This window comes from Cupressus sempervirens, chromosome 3, assembly GCF_028749045.1.
Source record: "Cupressus sempervirens isolate cs-2001-9-10 chromosome 3, ASM2874904v1, whole genome shotgun sequence".
Lineage (NCBI taxonomy): Eukaryota > Viridiplantae > Streptophyta > Pinopsida > Cupressales > Cupressaceae > Cupressus > Cupressus sempervirens.
In genome coordinates, this window is record NC_143120.1 from 890,225,953 (window position 1) to 890,245,910 (window position 19,958).

At 33.8% G+C, this 19,958-nt stretch overlaps 1 protein-coding gene across 1 annotated transcript in view; it reads left to right on the top strand.

Annotated features, from left to right (window-relative positions):
* Positions 1–19,958, top strand: part of LOC149569662 (E3 ubiquitin-protein ligase APD2-like) — a 96,740-nt gene that overhangs the window by 49,522 nt on the left and 27,260 nt on the right. Inside the window, exon 7 of the mRNA XM_089822383.1 lies at positions 94–240. Coding sequence (XP_089678509.1) covers positions 94–240 — 147 coding nt within the window. The remainder of the gene's footprint in view (positions 1–93; positions 241–19,958) is intronic.

The window sequence follows — 19,958 nt, forward strand, 5'->3', positions numbered from 1 at the left end:
TTGGACATCAAGTAAAAGATTTTCTTCTGATTGACTCAATTTATCTGCTTTTCTATAGAAATAATGACCTTTGCATGTCGCTTTGGAAAACAGTTAGAGCTCAATATGGGAATAAGAGCCAAAGTTTATGAAACAGAAGAGGCTGATTTCTGGTGCCCCTTGGATGTAAGATCATGTACGATTGCCTTGTCACTAAAGGGATCTGAAGTTGGAGTTATAACAACACCAGATGAGTCACAGGTATCTTCAGGATGAACTTTTAATAGTCATTGATATAGTTGCATCTGACTAAATTTATTATGAGTTTGAAAAAACCACAATATTATGTTAGATCTATGTGGACATGGGGAAAATTGTTGTGTTTGCATCAAATATGCACTTTCTGTTATGCTTGCATCTGACTACGACTTTTGTATTTGTTTGATTTACTTTAGCCATTGGTAAATTTTCTATCATGCTAGACTATACTATACCATATAATTGGGGAGACAATTTATCTGTCTTGGAAAAAAAAAATATGAAGGATTGAACAAGTTACAAGTTCGAATGATCAGAAAACAAAATTGATTTGTGAAGCTACAAGTGTATGTTTATTAGTATGTGATGCCTAATTTTATCTCACATAATGGTTTTAACAGTGGGATATTTAGTAAAGCTCTGATGATCTTTACCTTCATGACTGAGTTAATGTTAAGTAGTTTTTAGATCCACACATTGATGTAAATATCTTATAGGTAATTTCATGTAAAATTGTTGTCATTTAAACCTACCTTTTATACTAGTTCTAATGCTGTATGGAACCATAATTTTACACATACAGTTTCCTAACTACATCTCAATTGGATTTATGAGTTTTCTTTATATGTATACAGTTAAGTGCATCTCAGTGGAGGGTGATTGAGTTGTTCTTGCACAGAGATGCCTCATGAATTGTGCCTCAGTGAGATTATTATGATAATAGATAGTTTCTATTATCTCTGTTTAGTATCTAATGGTTATCTATTGTAATCTTCTGTAAATTTTAGAATGTTTATAATATTTAGTTTCTTGTTTGTAGAATAGAGTGTTTCTATTCTTTATGATCGTTTCCTAAGGAAACATCATTTTATTCTTTTGTATATAATAACTTTTCAGTCTTTGTTAATAACAAGCAAATATTTTCCAATTACTTCGTAATATGGTATTAGAGCCAATACTCTAAATTTTTTCGAAAATAATTATTTCTTGGTTGAAATTATCTGCCTTTTATTTTCAAAATTATTTACATGCATATTTGCTTCCAACTCTTTATAATCCGACTAGGGTTTCTATTTTGAGAGATTTGAATCCGCCAACTTTTTGGTTCAGTTCTATAACCAATATTTGTCTAGATCCATCTATTTTTTCTGCACATGTTCATCATTTTTGTGGATTTTTTTGCAGCAGGACCAGTTTTGTTCAAAATCCTAATTTTCTATACTGGATAAAAATTATTTTTACAGATTCTTGGTGGTTTTTTGAGATCTCAACTGGGTTGTTTGTTTTTTTCTGGTGCCTCAATTTTTGTGCATCAATTTTCATGCCTCAATTTTCGAGCTAGCTGATTCAAAAATCAACAACATATTCTTTCTAGGTTTTTCAAGCGCTCTTCTGGGTCACCCTTCAAATTTTTTGGGTCTCTACTTTTTCAGGGTTGCATGCACTTGCATGTTTGTTGCATGTTTGCATGTGCTGCTTTACCATGCAAAGTCTCGTGTTTTGCCTCCCTCAAAAAATCTGGTGGGTTTTCATAAAAATAATTTCTCAAATTTTTTTTTTTGGTGGGTTTTCATTAAAAACAAAATTCTTGATAAAAATTTATCTGATGGATTTTCATTTTTTTCACCTAATTTTTTTTTCCCTATGGGTTTCTATAAATTTTCCCTTAAAAATTTCTAATTTTGTAATTTGCAAAGTTATGTAAGATTCCTTTGTTGGGTTTGTAATTTTTTTCTCAAAAACTATCTGTTGGGTTTTACCATTTTTCCAACAAAAAAATGAAGCTTTGTAATGTCAGGTTTTGATTGATTTTTCACCTCAAAAATCATGTCAGGTTTTGATTGATTTTTCACCTCAAAAATCATGTTGGGTTTTGATTTATTTTCACCACAAAAAACATGTTGGGTTTTGATTTATTTTCACCTCAGAAAACATGTTGGGTTTTGATTGATTTTTCACCTCAAAAATCATGGCTTTTGGTAGTTTGTTTTGGAGAGTTATGCTCACTTGAAATTCTTTGGAGCATTATCCAAACTACCATCACCAGTCTCCTCAGCAGACATCCTCTGCTCCAAATTCAAAAGGCTTTTGGAAGAAAAACATTCAATGCAGCTATTGCCACAAGTATGGGCACATGAAGTTTGAATGTCGGAAGCGCTTAGCTGCCCTATCTAAGCAGTTTGGTTCGCAGCCCACAACGAACAGTGTGGAGCCCCTTAAGCAGACAAAATTTGTTTTTTATGCTTTTGCTCTAGATAGATTAACCATTAAGGGAGGGTATTACAATAATAGATAGTTTCTATTATCTTTGTTTAGTATCTAATGGTTATCTATTGTAATCTTTTGTAAATATTATAATGTTTCTAATATTTAGTTTCTTGTTTTTAGAATAGAATGTTTCTATTCTCTACGATCGTTTCTTAAGGAAACATTGTTTTATTCTTTTGTCTATAATGACCTTTCGGTCTTTGTTAATAACAAGCAAATATTTTCCAATTACTTCGTAATAGAGATTGTATGAGAGTTGACTTTGCACATGTATGGTTCACCAACTGCATCTCATTGAGATTGAATAATGTGTTCTTGCATAGATACAACTCATTAAATTGCACATCAGAAGATTATATGAGTTGGCCTTGTACATGTATGGATCTTTGTATCTCGGTGAGTCTCTTTAACTATGTCTCCGTGAGAGACTGAATTGGGTGTCCTACATAGATACAGTTCACTAATTGCATTACAGTTTTAACTTGAGTGCAATTTCCTTGTACATGTTGAATTCGCTAAGTACTTGGTTGGAAATTTTGAACCACTTACCTCATCATTTTCCAGAGACATTATTTTTTATCAAAACCTTGTTGAGGTCTAGTCCAAATGCATATAGGCTTGCTTCTCGTTGTGCCTTTTTTCTCAGCCTTTAGTGCTTGGATATGTTGATGGGTACTATTGATGCGTGTTTTGTGCAATTCACCGACACAAAGTAAAATACCAAGTATTCTATCCTCTCTTGAACAAAGAAATCTCAAAAAGTAAATAGCAAGAACCTAGGATACTAAAATAGTGTAATAATAGGCACTTCATTAGTTCTTCAGTCAATTGCTACAGTATCTTGAAAACACATTGGAAGTAACTATTGAAGTTAAAGCTATCAAGTTTACACAATCCATAAGAGTAATGCTAAAGATTTTTGGATTTGATTGTGTGCCAATTTTTAACATCAACGTTTTGAATCTCGCTCTGGGATTCATCACCGGGATGCATGCCAGTGAATAACAGGAAGAATGACAGCGTCATAATCACATAAAATCTCTCATAGTAGCATAAATCATTCTCAAAAAAAGCTTAGTAGACAAAAAACAAGAGGAGTTTGCACATCGATCGGGATTTTATTATGAAAATTTGGGAATAAAAATATTAAAAAATTAATAAAAATAAAGAAAAAATGTAAACAGCCCCTCACCTATCAATATAGGATGACACTGATTGTAATTTTCATCCTTTGAGAAATGCAAGAAAATTCTATTAGTTTGTATATGCGCTCTAAGGCTTTGAACTTAGATGTAAATTTGAATTGCTTTCAAGAAAAGAGGTTGATTGTTTTGAGACTTTGTGCCAGTGCATGCTATTATGTGACAACATTTTCTTGAATTGATTGTTAGTTTTGGTGTTTTGTTCAAGAGGATTTGAATTCAATTATGCAAACTTTGAGCTGCCTATTGCATTTGGAGTTGATAATTCAATTTGAACTTTTGAGGACTTTGTGCTGTAGAAGAACAAATTATTATAGTTGATAGTGGCTTCAAGTTCAAACACTTAGGGCTGAAAGACTTTGTGCTTCAGTGTTAAGTAGTTTCTTAGAATTTAGTGAGCATTCGATAAGAGACTTTGTGCCTTACCATTTGTTCAGATCATTGAATATCCATTCAAAATAAGTGCAGGAGACGTTGGGTTCATGTATCTATTCCACCTAGTATACAGTAGATCACTGTCTTTGGAGTTCTTACTGTTAAAAGTTATAGATCAGACTATAGAGAGAGGTAATTTTAAATTTTCAATGCAATAGATCTGAACTAACATTGTTATGATATCTTTTCAATCTGGTATAATTCTTTCTTTTCTTTGTAGAGATATTCAAGAAGATAATAATGCGGGGCTGCAAGTATATATATATATATATATATATATATATATATATATATATATATATATATATATATATATATATATATATATATATATATATATATATATATATATATATATTCTCATTAGGTATTGAACGAATAGTTCCCTTACTAAGTAATTTACTTTGATCATTCGAAAAAAAAGAATTAGTGTGACCTAATTTGTTATGAAACAAAAATGGAGAACTTGCCATATTAAAAGAAGGGTATTTCAGCAAGCTAATTTGAATCATATTGATAATGATCTTATATATATATATATATATATATATAGAAAGATAGATAGATAGATTGAGATTGTAACTTGTAATAGTACTCAATGTGTATTTTGTGTTTTTCAAGAACACTTCAGAGAAGTGTGTATATATGAACATGTAGAGACAAGTCTCTACATTGAGACATGCCCCTTTACATATACTCACGTTTCATAACTATTGTTAACAGTAATCATCATTCGGCTAATATATCGTTAAGATTAATGAAACATATCTTGGAATATGTATGTGCGATTATAATGTGTTGTGATTTGCATAGTGATATGTTCAAACATACATATATATATGTTTGAACAATACTGTTTTCGATCATATGTATAATTGTCTTCATGAAAAATCAGTGTAATATGTATGAGCGACTTCTTAAATGGTCGATCATTATTTAGATTGACATTCAAAGTTTAATATGGTTTGAGTTTTATCGATTGGACTTATCTGATCAAAGCTACAAATCAATAACTCTCCCTCTTAGCTAGGGAGGATACTTTTTATCATCTCAACACTATATTCAAAGAACACCAACATGGCATCCATTATAATAGATGTTACTTCACAATATCATCAAGAGTATTGGTATGACCTTGAATATCAACTATATGAAATTCACCATACTCATATCTTCTCTGGTGTGTGCACAAGCATCAAAGTCTCATAATGCCTACTGAAGAATATATTTGTTCATGGCATATCTAGAAATGCTATCTCATAGCATCCACCATGACATATCTCAACATTACAATGTATTGTAGTTTTACATTGCTCAGTTAGTATTAAGAGATACAAACTATCATGATATATGCATAGATATCAAACATATGATATCCATCATAATAGTAGGTTAAGCTATTGTTAAAGTTGTCATTTTACAATATTAACCGCAAAGAAACATTAAAGAAAGATTGTCACCTTTCATAATGTTTTTACAAGGTCATGTAATAACAGACATGATAAAAGAGTTTATTAATATAAAACATCCTTTAAGTATTTGTACAATAGACTTATTGTGACTCAACCTCAAATAAAATTTTCAATTTTATGATACGAAGCTTGTTAAGTAAGAAGAATTTTTACTCTGGAACAATTCTGTTTGCCAGTAAATATCTTATGATAGCCAATATTACCAGTGTTGACCAAAAGGAGGGTTGGTATATTGTTAATATATATGCTCCCAACATCAAGAACCTAAGGAAAAAGGTTTGGGATGCTATCTCCAATATTAGAAGTAATGATTATTTTGGATGATGGATAATTATGGGAGATTTTAATGTTCCTCTCTATGATTATGAAAAAAAATGGGAGGTAATGCTACCCAGTTGGAGGGGAGATTGTACCTTACGGAGTTTATAAACAAAGAGGGTTTGATGGATATGGATCTTCAAGGAATCCAGTTTACTTGGAGCAATAAGAGAGTGGGTAATGATTGTATCAAGACGAGGTTAGACCGTGCTCTTATTTCTTTTGACTGGACTAAAGACTTTATTTGCAAACTAGAAGCCTGTCAGTGAATTGGTTCGGATCATTTTCCTCTCATTTTCATTGCTGCAAAGATTTATTTGAAGAAGAATTTTCCTTTTACATTCGAAAAGATATGGATGCAGACCCACTGTTTGAAAGTAAGATGGAAGAATGGTGGAGCATTGATATTGAAGGTACAACTCTCTTTAGAGTTGCCTCTAAGCTTAAAAATGTCAAAAAGGAAGTTAAAATTTGGAATAAAAACTGTTCTGGGAATATTTTTGAGAATAAAAATGCTATGAAGGAGGAAATCCAAAAAATTCAGGACAAAATTCAAAAAGAAGGATAACTCTTGACCTTATTTTAGAAGAAAATGAAAAGTTGGCCCAATATCATGACATCATTACTAAAGAAGAAAGCTATTGGAGACAGAGGTCTAGATTGATATGGTTGAGCGAAGGGGATAAAAATACCAAATTTTTTCATATTTCCACCCTTAAACACAGAGCCAAAACTCACATTTCACTTCTTAAAAAGGGAGACTTAAAAATTACTGAGGATAAGGACATTATGAGTGAAATGGTGAGTTTCTTCTCTTTTCTAATGACTGCTGAACCTAATATTAATTTGGATAATCAGGCTGATTTCCTAAGAGTGATTCCTCCATTGGTTACGAAGGAACAAAATAAATTGTTAAGCTCAATTACAAAGGACGAAGAAATCTTTAAAACTGTTTGCTCTCTTGGAGGAGACGAAGCACTTGGTCTAGATGGTTTTCCTATGTTTTTCTTCCAGAGACTTTGGAAACTTGTTGGAAAAGATGTTTGTGATGCTGTGAAGGAATTCTATGGAGCAAAACAAATGCCGAAGGAAATAAATTTCACCTTCCTTTGCTTGATTCTTAAGAAAACTGGAGCTGATTCTCTTGAACAGTTTAGACCGATCAGCCTTTGTAATTCTTTCTATAAAATTATCTCTAAAGTGCTCACTTCCAGATTGCTCTTGGTCACTCCTTAGATCATTGCTGATCAGCAAAATGGCTTCATCCCAGGTAGACAAATTCTTAATTCTGTTATCTCTGCTCTTGAGAATATCCATTCCTTGTCGTGTTCTAATAATCAGGGCTTCATTAAGAAAGTTGACATAGCCAAGGCCTATGATAGAGTTGACTGGGCTTTCCTCTCAAAAATTTTATATGCTTTTTGCTTTGACCAAAAGGTTGTTAGTGTCATTCTTCAGCTGATTTCAACTCCCTCTATTGTGGTTTTGGTTAATGGTAGCTCTTCTCATTTTTTTAATCCTTCCCGGGGTTTGAGACAAGGTGATCCTTTATCCCCCATTCTTTTTGTTATTATGGTTGACTGTTTGTTATTATGGTTGACTGTTTGGGGAGATATATGGGGGATTTGGTCCAAAGAGGAGTCATTAAGGGTTTGCAACACTCTTCCCACCCTCTTATTTGTTCGCATGGACAATTTGTTGATGATTCTATTTTTATGGTTAAATTTGAAGTTAAGGAAGCTAGAAGTCTTAAGCAAGCCATTAATTTATACTCTTCAGCCTCAGGTCAATTGATTAATTGAAATAAAAGTGCTGTCTTCTTTTTCAATACACCTATTCCTAGACAAAATAAAATTGCTAAGATCCTTGGTTGTTCAATAGGGTCTCTCCCTTCAACCAATTTGGGTCTTCCTCTAGGCTTGAAAGTCCCTGATTCCTTTTGGGTTGATCTCATTAATAAATTTAACAAGAAATTGGCAGGTTGGAAAGGTAATCTTCTAAGTCAGGCAGGTAAATTAATTCTTCTCAAAGCTTGTCTCCAAAGCATAACTACTTATGCCTTGAGTCTTTTCAGAATTTCTTTAAAATTTGCAGAGGCTATTGAAAAAATTCAAAGAAATTTTTTATGGTTTGGCACTGAGGACAAAAAGAGAATGCATTTAATTGCTTGGGATCAAGTTTGTAAGCCGTTTAGTGAAGGAGGATTGGGAATTAGGAAAATTAGAAGTATGAATAAAGCTCTCTTGGCTAAACAAGGATGGAGAACTTATAATGATAACAAGGAATGGAGTACCATTTGGAAACATAAGTACCTTTTCAGTGTTAATTCTCTAGCTGATTTCTTCTCCTCTCCTGATGTTATTCATCCTTCTATCATTTGGGGAGTTGTTCAGGGGACAAAGAAGACTCTTGTAAAAGGGTGCTCCTGGAAAATTGGAAATGGGCACAAGGTGAGATTTTGGGAAGATGTTTGGTTAAAGGATCATCCTCTGATTGAAGATTTTCAGGATAAGGCTCAGGTTGATATATGCAAACAGAGATATGGCATTTTAGTGTCTCACTATTGGCAGAATAATTCCTGGGTGAATTTATCCGATATTGATCAAGGTTTCAATAACATTCAACTGTCTCTAAATGCTCTCTCTCTCTATTCATCTCTTGAAGATAAGATAATATGGAATGCTGATCCAAGTGGCCTATTTAAAGTTTCTACTATCTTTGCTTCTAGGGAAAAAGGTAATCATCCTTTGTGGTCTTATGCTTGGATTAAGGGTCTCATACCCAAAATTAATATCTTCTATTGGTTAATGCTTCAAAATAAAATTTTGACATTGAACAATTTGCAAAAAAGAGGCATTAATGTGGTTAATAGGTGTTCTTTATGTAAAAATGGTTTTGAAGATAGAGATCATTTGTTTATGAATTGTGCTTATACTCAACAAGTCTGGGTTGAGATTCTTAACTACTGGAGCTTGACTTGGGTTCACCAAAACAATGTTGAACTTTCTTTTAAAAGTTGGAATTGCCCTTCGAAGGATCCTAATGTTCAATTTCTATGGAAATTAATTCTTCCTCATCTTTGGTGGGGCATTTGGAAAGAGAGAAATAATAGAATATTTAGAAATAAAGAATTACTAGGATGGGTGCTTGGACAGAATATCATTAAAGCCTTCAAGGAGAATTTTATTTCTCAGAGGAAAATTGGTCCAACATTTCAATTTGATACTCCTTTGCAATCTGAAGATCCTAATTTGGAAACTGATAATCCAAAACTGACCATAAGATGGAATACTCCTCCCAACGGTTGGATTAAAGGGAACTTTGATGTAGCTGCTAAGGGCAATCCGGGAAGAGTGGGATGTGGAGGAGTTTTGAGAGATCATGTGGGAAATGTAATAGATGTGATCGCAGTTCCTATAGGTCACTCTAACAGTCATATTGCTGAAGCTACTGCTGCCCTATACACTATAAAGATTGCAGTTGCTCTGGGATACCCTAATCTATGGTTGGAAGGTGACTCTTTGAATATTGTTAACATTTTGAATAACAAAAATTCAATTTCATGGACGATAGAAGCAACGGTCATGGAGATCAAATCCCTAATACATAAATTTGGAAAAGTTGTCATTTCCCATACTTATCGAGAGGCCAATGGGGCTGCTGACTGGATAGCCAATCATGCGGTACAGTCGAGATACAAGGTGAGGTGGCTTGATGAGTTAAACAAGGACATTGATTTAAAAGCTATCATTAATTATGATGCCATTCACTCCAAAGTGGGAAAGATTTGCCCGGCTTAGAAAGTTAATGATTTCTTAGAGTGACCTTATTGCTGTCAGATCACCTCCCCTGAGAAAGTACACTCATATGAATGTAATGTGGCCTTTGCATGTATTGTTGGATAAGCGAGCTCCTTTTCAAGTGATGAAAATTTGGTTTTATTTTAACTTGCCTCTCTGTGTTCGTTTGTTTCTGGTTCCTGGCCTGGCTCTATCTGTTTTCTGAATATGGGGGGTGAACCATGGAAGCAAGAACCTAAAAAGTGTGATGGCCTTTGCACGTATCATTGAATAAGCGAGCTCCTTTTCAAGTGACGAAAATCTGGTTTTATTTTAACTTCGCTCTTTGTGTTCATTTATTTCTGGTTCCTGGCTCTATCTGTTTTCTGAATATGGGGGGTGAACCACGGAAGCAAGAACCTAAAAAGTGTTATGAATGGAAGGCTTGGAAGGAAGTTTGGAACATCTTACAGAAAGGGAAGGTGACCAGTTACTTGGAGAGATTGCATGGTTTTAAACCCCATATCACGAATGCCTTTTTTAATAACTGGTCCGCTGACAGGGTCCTCCTTCATGTAGTCACTGTGAATTTAATGGAGGATTTTATTGCTGAGATCACGGGGCTCCCCACGGATGGCATTAAGTTCACCAAACAGACCAGTATTTCCAATGTTGCCTACAAAAATTTTTCGAAGTCAGATGCTGAGAAGAAACCACTAGAAAAGAAGGGAGATTTCTTTGATGTGGAGCAGATAAAAGAAATTTGGCGGGATGTGCTATGTTGTATTCGTGAGTATTTCATTCTCGACGGTAGAAATAAAAGGGTTCATAAATTTCATTTTGTTTTTCTCAATCATTTCAGGCATAAGGATAGACTTTCTTTCCCTTTTTATCTGCGGTTATCTTTGCTTCAAAGTTTGAATGCTCATAAGGAGGAGTCTCGTCCTATTTTGCATGAAGGTCTGATTCTTCTCATAGAGGGTTATTGTAAAAATAAATCTATTTCCTCTACCCCCTCTGAAAAACATAAGGGTTCTCACTAAAAAAATATTAAGAAGGAGAGTAGTGTAAAAGGAAAACAAAAGGACCCCAAACGTAAACCCTCTAATACTCAGAAACAATTTGTGGAAGAGGTTTCTGAGTTTGAGAATATTGTTAGCTTAGAGAATGATATCTATGAGGAAGAGGATGGTACGGATGTTGGGGACTTTAGCTCAAATTTGGAAGGATATTCGAAGACCAAAGAAAAAATTGAGAAAAGGAATGAGACAAACATAAGTGAAGGAAATTCAAAATAGAACAACCCTGAGAAGGAGGATATTCAGACTGTTTCTGGTGGAGGGGTTAAAGACAAAGATATTCTTACTGTGAATCCTGTTGAGGTGAGAGAGGAGGATCAAATGGTTGATCCTACCTTACCTGCTACAGAGACTGGAGGTCATGACAAGGAGGACCTTGTTCAGAATGAGATTCCTGTTGAGACTAGGGAGGAGGAACAAATGGATAGGGAGGAACATGTAGATATGGTTGGCTCCCCTCCTCATGAGTTTGCAAATGGTACCACTGATTCTTCGCAGAGGGAAACCAAGCTCTCCTTCCTGCATTCTGCCAAGCTCAAAGTTGATTGCATTCTCCATGTTGACTATTGAATCTATAATGAATTGATGGGGCTGAAGAAGAAAGTGGAAACTCTGCAACACATCCAGGATACCGACCGTGCCAAAATCAGCCATTTGGAAGAGCAAATGGGAGATATTCCTAATAAACTCAAAAACTATGAGCAAAATCTCAGAATGCTTATCAAGGAAAGTGGAACAAGGATGGAACAAGTCACATCTAGTATTTGTGCTGTTGCTACGAGCCTTGGCAAAAGAGTCAATGAAGAAATTATATCTCCTGAGGGTCCAAGCCAAAGAACAAGGTAGAGCTCGAGGAAGAAAGCCTTGAAAGATGTTGTTGCTTCGGTTGCTGATTCCATCCAGGATACTACCGTGATTGGTAAAGAGGCTGTCAAGATGATTACGGAGCTGCAATAGTTGCCTTGGGTTTTTTGTTCTTTGGTTTTGTCTTGTTCTGGGCCTATTTTCTGGATGTGGTACTTGGTACTAGTTTTTGGTCTTGTTAACTGGTTTTTAGTCTAAACTATTTTAGTGGTTCTAGGTCCTTGTAAAACTTGGGTTCTCTTTTTTGGACTATGTTTGTGGTTTCAGGTCTCTGTAAAACCTGATTTTGTTGTTGGTTTCAGGACTTCTTTCTTGGTGGTTTTATTGCTATATCTTTTCCCTAGTTGTTAAAGGGTTTCGGGGTCCCTTCAAAACGTGCTTTTGCCGTAATCTAAAACATGGATCATGTCTCCAAATATAGTTATATTGCCATTGTCATTGCTATGTTTCAAATGCAGATTTGGATCTCATATAAGTATGAGAGAAGGAGACATGTCTCGTCTCCAGGGTTTAAACATCATTAGTTAGTATAAAATAATATAACCAACCATGTGTATATATATATATATATATATATATATATATATATATATATATATATATATATAATATAATATATGTAATATATTTATATATATAAAGAAATATTTATATTATCATCAATAATGGAACTCATGATCATATCACTCTTATTGTAACTACAAACTTAACACTCCCTCTTAGTTAGGAAGTATTGATACAAAACATATTATGTTGTTAAGTATATGAAGAGATATCATCTTAGTATGATATTCCTAGAATGACATATTTAAGGATATCAACATAAGTCCATCAACACACATATATTATATATGGAATTTGCTACAATTCACTGTGATGCTAAATTCCTCAACACTCCCTCTTTAGCAAAGAGGGAATTGAAGCAAATATAATACAAAGATTAAATGCCACCTTAAGTGTAGTCTATGATGGATTTAAGTTATGGTGTATGGCAAGAGCCGACCTAAAGAACCATAACAAATGATTTTCACGGTGTTCAGTAAAATCCGGCCTAATAACAATGACACCAATAATTTTCATGGTGTCTGGCAAGATCCGGTCTAAAACCATGATAACACTTCCTCCAACACATTTTGGTGTTAGGAGATAGGTCTACTATTGATAAGATCGTCACCTTTCAATAGTTACCTTATGTTCGTTATCATAACTTCCAACACTCGGAGACAACTTATTAATGTAGTTTGTTATGATAATAGGTCCAGCTATTGATAAGATCGTCACCTTTCAATAACTCCCCTCTAAATATATACATCAACGAAAGATCGTCACCTTTCATGACATAATCAAAACAACATCATGTAGTAGCTCACATGATATCCACCATGAACCAAGTCAGAGGGTGGATCCACCAGAGCTATTGCGAGAGGGTGGAGCAAAGGGTTTTCATCTCATACTTCCCTCTCATAGAGAAGAGTGTATTGTAAAGAATTTATCTTAGAACTTCTCCTCATGGAGAAGATATTATCCACAAAGAATTGCATCTCAAAATTTCTCCCTCTGAACATCTATCCTAGGAAGTTAGGTCCTCTAGTTACTTCTCAGAAACTCTCTTTACCCAAGGATGCCTGTCGAACTCACTTTGAATTTGATATCAATTTTCTAATTTCCTGGTGATAAGTTATCACTTCCTCATGATATATGTAGGAGTAGGACCATCAACATCATGTAGTCACCCACATATATTTCTAGACTCCCTTTGAGTATCAATCTTCTAAGCTCCTGCGTTGCCCTCGAAGAAGTGTCATACTCCCTCTTAATGTAGAAGACTCTCATAATCTTAATTATCAAAGATGAGAGCCTCATTTTATCCATCTTGATTATTAGGGTCTTTGGAGCTACTATCATTAGGTTGAGTCTGCACAATATCTGGTAGCATATTTAAAGTACCGACTCTCTTTTCTTGTAAGAATATCCTCAACCATAAAGGAAAAGATCAAGGCAAATAAACTTTATAGTATATATAGAAATTACAAATAAGAGAGATAAATGTCAAAAAGAAGAATACTTATCTGCACATGAAGATTTAAACTTTTCTTCATAGATTATTTGAGAATGGAACATCTCCCCTCTAAAAGTGGGAATGGAACATTGACTATTATTCCCCTCACAATGTAAATTTCCACTTATAACAATTTTGTATCGAATAAGACAACTCTTTTCTAAGTTCCAACTTGCTCTTTTTGTCCACTGAAATTCCAAACAATATGCCAATATCTTGATTGAGTATGATTGTGCCACTTGAATGACTTTACAACTCAAACGTCATGTTTTATTTATCAAGGAGAGAGACTCGTAGATGGTTCAATATAAGTCACCTATTTCTCATGATGTACACAAGAGCTAGGCCCATTAAAATCACATAGTTGCATGAATTACAGTCCTCTTGACTATTACAATTTATCGATCAGTGAAGATTTCATTACAACATGGTTTACTCCCTCTGAATCAATATGATTGAGATCACTAAAGGTTGACTGAATCATGCTCCCTCTATTTTAAGGTTGCCTCAAATGTTAGTCTTCCTTTGAATCTCAATCAATCTCACTTTTCCTACGATAATATTCGTTAGGATTGTTCTTCGGTACTTTTACCATCTCCATACTATTGATGTTAGTTTTGTACCACTACACAACATATAGGAATTGAATACTTGATATGGAATATCAAACACTCAATCCCTCTCTTGAAAAGTAAATACTCATGAAGAGATGAGAAAAACTCCAATGTTACTTCAACTTGTGGATACTAACTCAGTTATATTAATTTGATTTGTTGGTTAGTCACGTAGGTGGCCTTGCATTATTCATTCGAAGATTGTCGAACTCTCGTTGTGATGGTGATGATGTCTGGCTTTGTAAAGTATGCGAGCGCCAATTAATGGTGATGGTGACGATGGAGGGTGCGTGTTCAAATGACTTATGCATTCCTAACTTTCTTCTCGATTGAACTCCAACTACTACACTACTCGCTACCTTACTGTTACATTCCAAATTTTGGTCCAATTTTAAATGCTCCTTTATAATGTTCGTTACAATTTCAAGTTCATTGAGGACGACGAAACACAAGGGGAATGGTATGTTACATCCCAATTTTTGACCCAATTTAAAATGTTCATATAGCTGTTGAGGTTCACATGAAGTCAATCAGTTAAATTTGTTATAATCCTTTGAAATGGTAAGATGGTTGGTCGTTATAATTTCCAATGAAGATAACATGCTAGTTGATTATTTATCATGAATTCATGGAATTGAAAAGGCAATTAGCCGTTATGATTATTTATGATTAATAACTTGTTATGATAATATGATTTAAATGCGGAGAATTTCCTTGTAGGGAGCACGTCAAAGCGTTGGAAGCATTGGCAGAGAAGAATTGGGCACAGGAGCATCACTATCATTAGGCAAATGGGTATGAATCGTGAATCACCATGGTTGAGGACCTAGTAGCTGCATAACAGGATACATACATCAGACACACACGAGCTATTAAATAAACATTTAAAATATTAATCAATGCGTACCTCAAATGGCTTTTGATTGACTTTTCAATTGCATCATTTTAATACATATTTATGTACGTACACATAAATATAAATTAAAGGTGACATCATAATATTATTTTTGTACAAGATTTTATCTATTTAATACATACATTTAAATGCATGTACAAGAAGATAAAATAAATCTTCCAAGATGAAACATGTATTTAGATATACATATTTAAAAGGTACGACCTTGGATAAACATTTACTATGTGCCATCTTAATAAGATATATTTACGTGCAAGTAAGTTAATATGTTTATAATATTCTTTTGATTTATAACCTTCAAGTTCTTTTCCTTATTTATTCAATTCTTTACTAGCAACTGAAATGTACACTTGGCATATTATATCGACGTCCAAGAAGGCAAGACATTCTTTAAGAGTTACGGGTTCTTGAAAGCCTTGAAATATCGAATGCATCTATAATTTGGGAGTCGAGAGAAACCGATAACAAGAATTGATTTTCTCTTCCCATTCTATTTCTGATTTATCTCTACAATATTTGTCACGTCCTTCTCTTTTCTACCTTTGTTGAAAGTTGTGATTATTAATCACTTAGAAATTGTGCGTTCGGAATTTCTCCAGTGGAAGAACTGGATTGTTAGCACCCAGCCAAGGCTCTTCCTTCTTTCAACAACCAGGTTATGTGGTTGACTTTCCATAATCGATTTGTATATATATTTTCCTTATCGATTTGTATATATATTTTCCTTATCGATTTATATTTGGAAGTTGAGAGAAGTCAGATATGTATTTTTGTCTCCACACGATTTTCCTTCTGCATTTCTTTTCCACAGTTTTACTCGTTTCTACCCCTTGTTGAAGGTCGAAAATCAAATATATTTTGATATTGCATACAGATTGCTTTTGTGAAGGTCGAAAGTCAAATGAAATGTCCTTTTGTGACGTCTTCCATGTACAATACACATCTCTATATGAGTTTTCAGATGCTTGGAGGATATACCAAAAAATTCAGTTGAAATATTAATTTGGTTAGTATAATTCAAGGAGGAGACAAATTTTCAACATTTGCAGCTGTCTCTGATGCTATGTTGAAATAACTTAGATCGTGTCTGCAAATGTACTCTCATTACCATTGTAATTGATGATTTCCAAATGCAGATTTGGATCTCATATATGTATAATATGAGAGGAGGAGATACGTTTCTTCAAGAGACATGAAGAGACATGTCGCTAAAGTTAATCACCATTTAGATTAGAAATAACTTTAGCATAACTCATCTTATATATAATATTAATATATTAACCATATATGTAATACAATATTATATTATTATATTATATATAATAATATATAATGCATAATATATATAATACATATTGTATTACATATATCATATATATATAATACATATTGTATTACATATATCATATATATATATTATATGTAATATATATATTGCATAATATATAACATATATTATTTTACATATATAATATATAGTATATAAATAAGAATCACCAATAATAATTTATTTGAAAAACATAAACATAGATTAGAATATCAAATAATCAATGTTTTACTTCTACTGGTGCTAAAACATTAACAATTTCTGCCTCTTCGTTACCTTAGGATGGACTACACTTATCAATCTCCAAACTTCAATCTTAGGATGCTCTAGCTTATCTCTGCCTCTTTGTAACATTAGATTATTCTACCTCTTTATGAAACATCAGGTTATTCTACAATTACAATTCAGCTGATAAGATATATCTAAACTAATACTGAAGTTAATCTAAAACTCTAAATCTATTTTCATTATTGATTATCAAATTTATTCTAAATTATTGATAGAAAACTGTATCTATTCTACTTTAAGAATCAATTTATGATACATCTAATTACAGGGAAGAATCTATTAGTTATAGAAATAAAGAAAAATGAAACAAAGATACGTACTGATTTACTTGAAAGACTTTTCCAATTAATTGACCAAGCTCCGACTTTGGTGAGAGGAGAAGCATTAACGTAGGCTTAACCTCCCAACCGAGGACCTTTTTCTTATCCCCCACAAGTTCTAAATAAATAGAACGGCCCTCCCTACCCTGAGGTCAGGCTTGGGATGTTCATCGATCCAATCATCGGAGTACTCAGGTGGGTTGAGGTCCCAACAACTATTCGATTGAATAGTTGAAGTATCAGGACGACAACATGATCATTTTGTTGTGGCATGTTCGCCCTTTTATCGCCCTAGCCAGGGATTTCAGGGGTGGGTTTTTATAACCCGATCTCTACCGCTCAGCTTGACAATTAATTCTTCAAAGCGGGTTTACATGAGCTAATCAGATTATTTATTTATTAACAATTACTGATAACCTTTCTTATTTTTCTTGTGATAGATTCATCTACACTTTTCACCATCAGTGGATCGTTAGATCGGTGATTCCTCGATGCCTGAATCCATTACAGCTTAATCATAAGATTTTGGTTCTACCTACTCAAATCTTCCTTAGTATTCAGACTTGATCTTTATTACTGGTTTTTATGGATTTATACAGAATAGTTTAAAACATAACTTCACAGATTTATGTCCTGGATTGATATTGGTATAGTTTCACACAAGAAAGAAATATCATTGAGGTAAAATCAGACAATAAAAGAGATCAGAGGTCATATTAATTTCTTTATCAACTCAGTCTTAGACACTGCTTACTGTTATTGCTGAACAACTAACGTGATAAGTACAAGTGATGAAATATGACTCAATCTGTATATTCATCTTATTCACAGTGATTCAACTCGGCTCAGAAAAGAGGACAGGAAAAGAGATGGAAATGAAACGTATGCAAGAAAATGTAAACATTTCCAGTTCACCCTTACTCGTCTGTAGTATACTGTGCGTCCTGATTGAAGAAGTCTACAACCCACACTGAAGTTCGTAGCTCAGACTATATGCAAGGATGGCTTCACGTAAATACAGTTGAATGATTTGTAATGGAACCAGATTTTAAAGCAATATGCTGGAGGTTGATCAGAGAGGTCGATGGAAGACCCCTGGCTGATTACTCACAGCAGAGAGAGACTTTCTTCATGCACTAGCTCGGGTTACAGAAAAACGAAAACTTAGACCAAGGCAAGAACATGAATAGGCGGATATCTTCTTCTTGTTCCCTGAAAACGACAACATATAAATTGATATGCACGGCTTTACATCTTCCGCCGTTACAAGAATACATTGCAGTTTGAAATTCCATTGATTGGAATATGAATAGTTGGAACAAGAGGTGGATAAAGGTTTTACTAATATAATTTTAATGTTGTATTATTATTTTGGTTAAATTATAATTAAGTATAAATAAGGTGACATTATTGTATTATAGATCTAATATAATAGTGCCACTTTACAAATATTTAATTATGATTTTAATCAAAATAATGATATATTATTAAATGATATTACTATTAAATAAAGGTAACAATTTTCTTATTTAGTTTTTTTTAAAATCTTATATTATTTTTAGCTCATGTAACTTCCCACTTTGTTATTTGTTGTCAAGCGTTAACAATCCTGCCATGGCGACTTTTGATCAACCCTGATATTCTTGATAACTATATCATATGATCATTCCATTTTCATATGACCTCATTTCGTAATGCTTCCCCTCCTTTTCAAGTCTTTATCTTGCAACCTTCAAAACAATCATTCTCGCCAAAACATCAATTTCATAATTAAATAATATCGTTAGGAATTTCATCATACATAATAACTGATTGAACAATGGTTAAAGAAAAATTATATTCGTTTCGGCTATAACCTATATTCATTTCACATTAACTCAACGGCTATAAACTATATTCATTTCGCATGAGCACAACGGCTATAAACTATATTCATTTCGCATGAACACAACGGCTATAAACTATATTCATTTCACATGAACACAACGGCTATAAACTATATTCATTTCACATGAACACAACGGCTATAAACTATATTCATTTCACATGATCACAACGACTATCTTTTAACTAAAAAGAAATTAGGGCAAAAATAGGGATGTAACATACCCACCCCCTTAGGTTTTTCATCGTCCACGATGAAATAGTATCAAAGAAAACTAAAAATTAAAATTAAAATTAAGAGGAATATTCAGTTCCCAGTTTCTGAAAATAGATAAGGGTATTTTTGAAAAATATCATGATAGTCTTCCCACGTAGCATTATCCTCTGAATACTGGTCCCACTAAACCTTGCACTGAGTTACTTCTCGATTTCGTAAGCGCAGCTTACACACCTCGAGTATTCTGGTTGGCTTTACCTCTACCACCCTTGGCTCTCGTACTTGCAACAACTTCCAATCAATCATATTTTCATGATGACTGACAAACTTTTTAAGGTAGGACACATGAAAAATGTTATGCATCCTGGCAAGGGCTGGAGGTAAAGCAATCTTGTAGGCTACCGGGTTAACCACCTCCAAAACTTCAAAGGGACCCACATATCGGGGGGCCAATTTAGCATTTTTGCCGAATTTAATAGTACTTTTCTGGGGCTTAATTCCTAATAACACCTTGTCCCCTATAGTAAATTCTCTGAGTGTTCTTTTCGCATCGGCATAACTTTTTTGCCTGTCGTTAGCTTCTTTTAATCTCTGGCGGATCTGAAGTACTTGTTCTTCCATTTCTAGAAGCATTTTCGGGCCAACTATAACTCTGTCTTCTAATCGATTCTAGCTTACA